Source organism: Penaeus monodon, chromosome 19 (assembly GCF_015228065.2).
Source record: "Penaeus monodon isolate SGIC_2016 chromosome 19, NSTDA_Pmon_1, whole genome shotgun sequence".
NCBI lineage: Eukaryota > Metazoa > Arthropoda > Malacostraca > Decapoda > Penaeidae > Penaeus > Penaeus monodon.
Window position 1 is genome coordinate 4,770,048 of NC_051404.1, and position 210 is coordinate 4,770,257.

General features: G+C 58.6%; 2 protein-coding genes across 5 annotated transcripts in view; one reads left to right on the plus strand and one right to left on the minus strand.

The window, feature by feature from the left end:
- LOC119585002 (L-2-hydroxyglutarate dehydrogenase, mitochondrial-like) overlaps nt 1-210 on the plus strand; it is a 90,150-nt gene that overhangs the window by 58,445 nt on the left and 31,495 nt on the right. The gene's annotated exons all lie outside the window — the stretch shown is intronic.
- LOC119585003 overlaps nt 1-210 on the minus strand; it is a gene marked incomplete in the record, with an annotated part of 4,559 nt that overhangs the window by 1,826 nt on the left and 2,523 nt on the right. The window contains 1 exon segment of the mRNA XM_037933615.1: nt 1-173. Coding sequence (XP_037789543.1) covers nt 1-173 — 173 coding nt within the window.

Genomic DNA, 210 nt, shown 5'->3' on the forward strand with positions numbered 1-210 from the left:
TGGGTGGTGAGGGTGAAGGGGATGAGGCTGCTGGGCTGAGGGGTCTAACCACACAGAGCCTGTGTGTGTGCCATCTGCCCGTGGCCCATACTGTGGCACCTGCACGCAGTAGGGGCCATAGGGTCCCCCTGGGGGGGCTCCATAGTGCCCCATCCCACTCATCTGGTTGTAACCTTTAGCAATGGGACAAGAGATCTTCAGTGAATATAC